The sequence below is a fragment of the Pundamilia nyererei genome, unplaced genomic scaffold (genome assembly GCF_000239375.1).
Source record: "Pundamilia nyererei isolate P.nyererei 1_Seehausen unplaced genomic scaffold, PunNye1.0 scaffold00229, whole genome shotgun sequence".
In the NCBI taxonomy this organism is placed as follows: Eukaryota; Metazoa; Chordata; class Actinopteri; order Cichliformes; family Cichlidae; genus Pundamilia; species Pundamilia nyererei.
The window spans coordinates 415229-417175 of NW_005187630.1; the positions used below are offsets into that span (position 1 = coordinate 415229).

At 40.0% G+C, this 1947-nt stretch overlaps 1 protein-coding gene across 2 annotated transcripts in view; it reads right to left on the reverse strand.

Moving 5' to 3' along the window:
• LOC102199896 (RNA-binding Raly-like protein) overlaps positions 1-1947 on the reverse strand; it is an 81567-nt gene that overhangs the window by 46344 nt on the left and 33276 nt on the right. For both annotated transcript variants that reach the window (XM_005748769.1, XM_005748768.1), the window contains exon 3: positions 1849-1899. In XM_005748769.1, the coding sequence (XP_005748826.1) occupies positions 1849-1899 (51 nt within the window). The remainder of the gene's footprint in view (positions 1-1848; positions 1900-1947) is intronic.

Consider the following 1947-nt stretch of genomic DNA (forward strand, 5'->3'; position numbering starts at 1 on the left):
TGGAGCAGAGATACGCTGATCGTGTCCTTCAGAATTACCTACACAAGTGCACAGCTTTAGATCCACGATTCAAGTCCCTGTGACACTTGGATGATGTCACTCAGCTGAGAGTCTATGGAGCACGCACCACAGAGCTTGTCCTGAGCATTGAACAAGTACATTTTTTTTTTCATTTTTGAAATTTTATTTTGCTACTGCTTGATTTATAAATATAAAAATTTATAATATTATTTAAACAAATACAACAGTTTGGTTGTTTATATTTCCTCAGGACCAAGCTGCAGGCACAACAGAAACTGCGAGCTCCGCAGAGACTCAAGCAGCAAACTCTTCAGATTCCCCAACAGCATCTCCACCAGAGAAAAAGTCGGCCATGAAGGAGTTGTTTGGAGAACTGTTCATGGCACAGGAGCCAAGGACCAGGTCTGCAGCCGAAGTGGCAGAGGAGGAAATTAACTTGTACAGTTTAGCAGACTGCATTCCCACAGATGATAACCCACTGAGATGGTGGCAGGAACATCACAGCTTCTACCCTCATCTTTCCAAGTTGGCACAGTGTTACTTGGTTGCACCTGGAACCTCTGTCCCAAATGAGAGGGTGTTTTCCACAGCAGGTGACATTGTCACAGCAAGCAGATCTGTACTGTCAGCAGAACATGTGGACATCCTAATTTTTCTGAAGAAGAACATGGAAATTGTGTAAACTATGTTTTAGTTTGTATTTAAGTGGATCTTTTATTTAAGTTGTTTTTGTTGTATATGCAGCTAAGTGCTAGCACCCCAGAAGATGAGTGTAAGGGGAGGTCCATTAAAGAGTGGTTCATTTTATGGGGACCTGATATGTTCAATATGCTCCCCAGAATATACCCCAGAAGAAGGGTATAGCATAGCTTTTATTTTGAAAAAGGACATTTCTCTGTAATAAACTCGTTTCCAAACTCTTTTATTTTTTTTAATTATTTTGTTGTTTCAGCAACATTTAATTTAAAAACTGTATTTTTGAGTTAAAAGAAATATTTATGATCTTAATAAATTACAAATTAAAAAAGGCATGAACATTTTTTGTATCGAAAAAATATCGAACCGTGACACCAAAGTATCGAACCGAACCGTGAATTTTATGTATCGTTGCACCCCTAATATATATGTATATAGATACACACACACACACACACCCGTTGTGTTTTGGAGTTTGTACATGCTTTGTCTCTAGAGGCCCCCGTATATATTTATATATAAACGAAAAAGCCGTCTGTTTTTAGTGAGCCGAGCCGAAAGAGCCGCTTCTGGTCATCCAGAAGTTGGAAATGCAACAACCTTCACCTCTGAAGGGCAATCAGTGTCAACCACCATGTGACTGCACGGATTACCTGCCAAGAAGCAACCTGTCTCCAAACAGTTGCAGTCCCTCCCAGTCTGACTGCACACACACAGAAAGATTGGCGAGGGTCTGCAGATAACTGCCGTCTTATTTATAAATGCAGACAAATTGTTTCTTTGACGCAAACATTTCAAAAGCAACAAGGTCACAAGTTCATTGCATATGGTAATCATTTTTGGTCATGTCACAAGCTCCAGCCGCTGTTTTCCATAGTTGATTGCGATTGTGTGGGCTGAGTTTGGGGCACCAAAACTACTTGGACAGGTTTAGAAAAAGGTTCAGTTTTGAGTTAAAATTTGAAAATGCAGTGTTTTTTGTTTGAGTGGCAACAAACCAAACTGAACTTTACCAAAGTGCCAGTGCAACTGAACAACACACATTTAACTTTGTATAGATCACTGATCATTGATCCTTCTTGGGGTCTCCCCCATTTAAAAAGCAGTTCTATGAACCATTCATGGACTTACCGGTTATAGCAGTCATCCGGGTATTTGTCATACTCCATGTCATAATCAGATCTGAGGAGAGAGCAAGAATAAAGAGCTTAGAAATGATTGGAGGAGGAT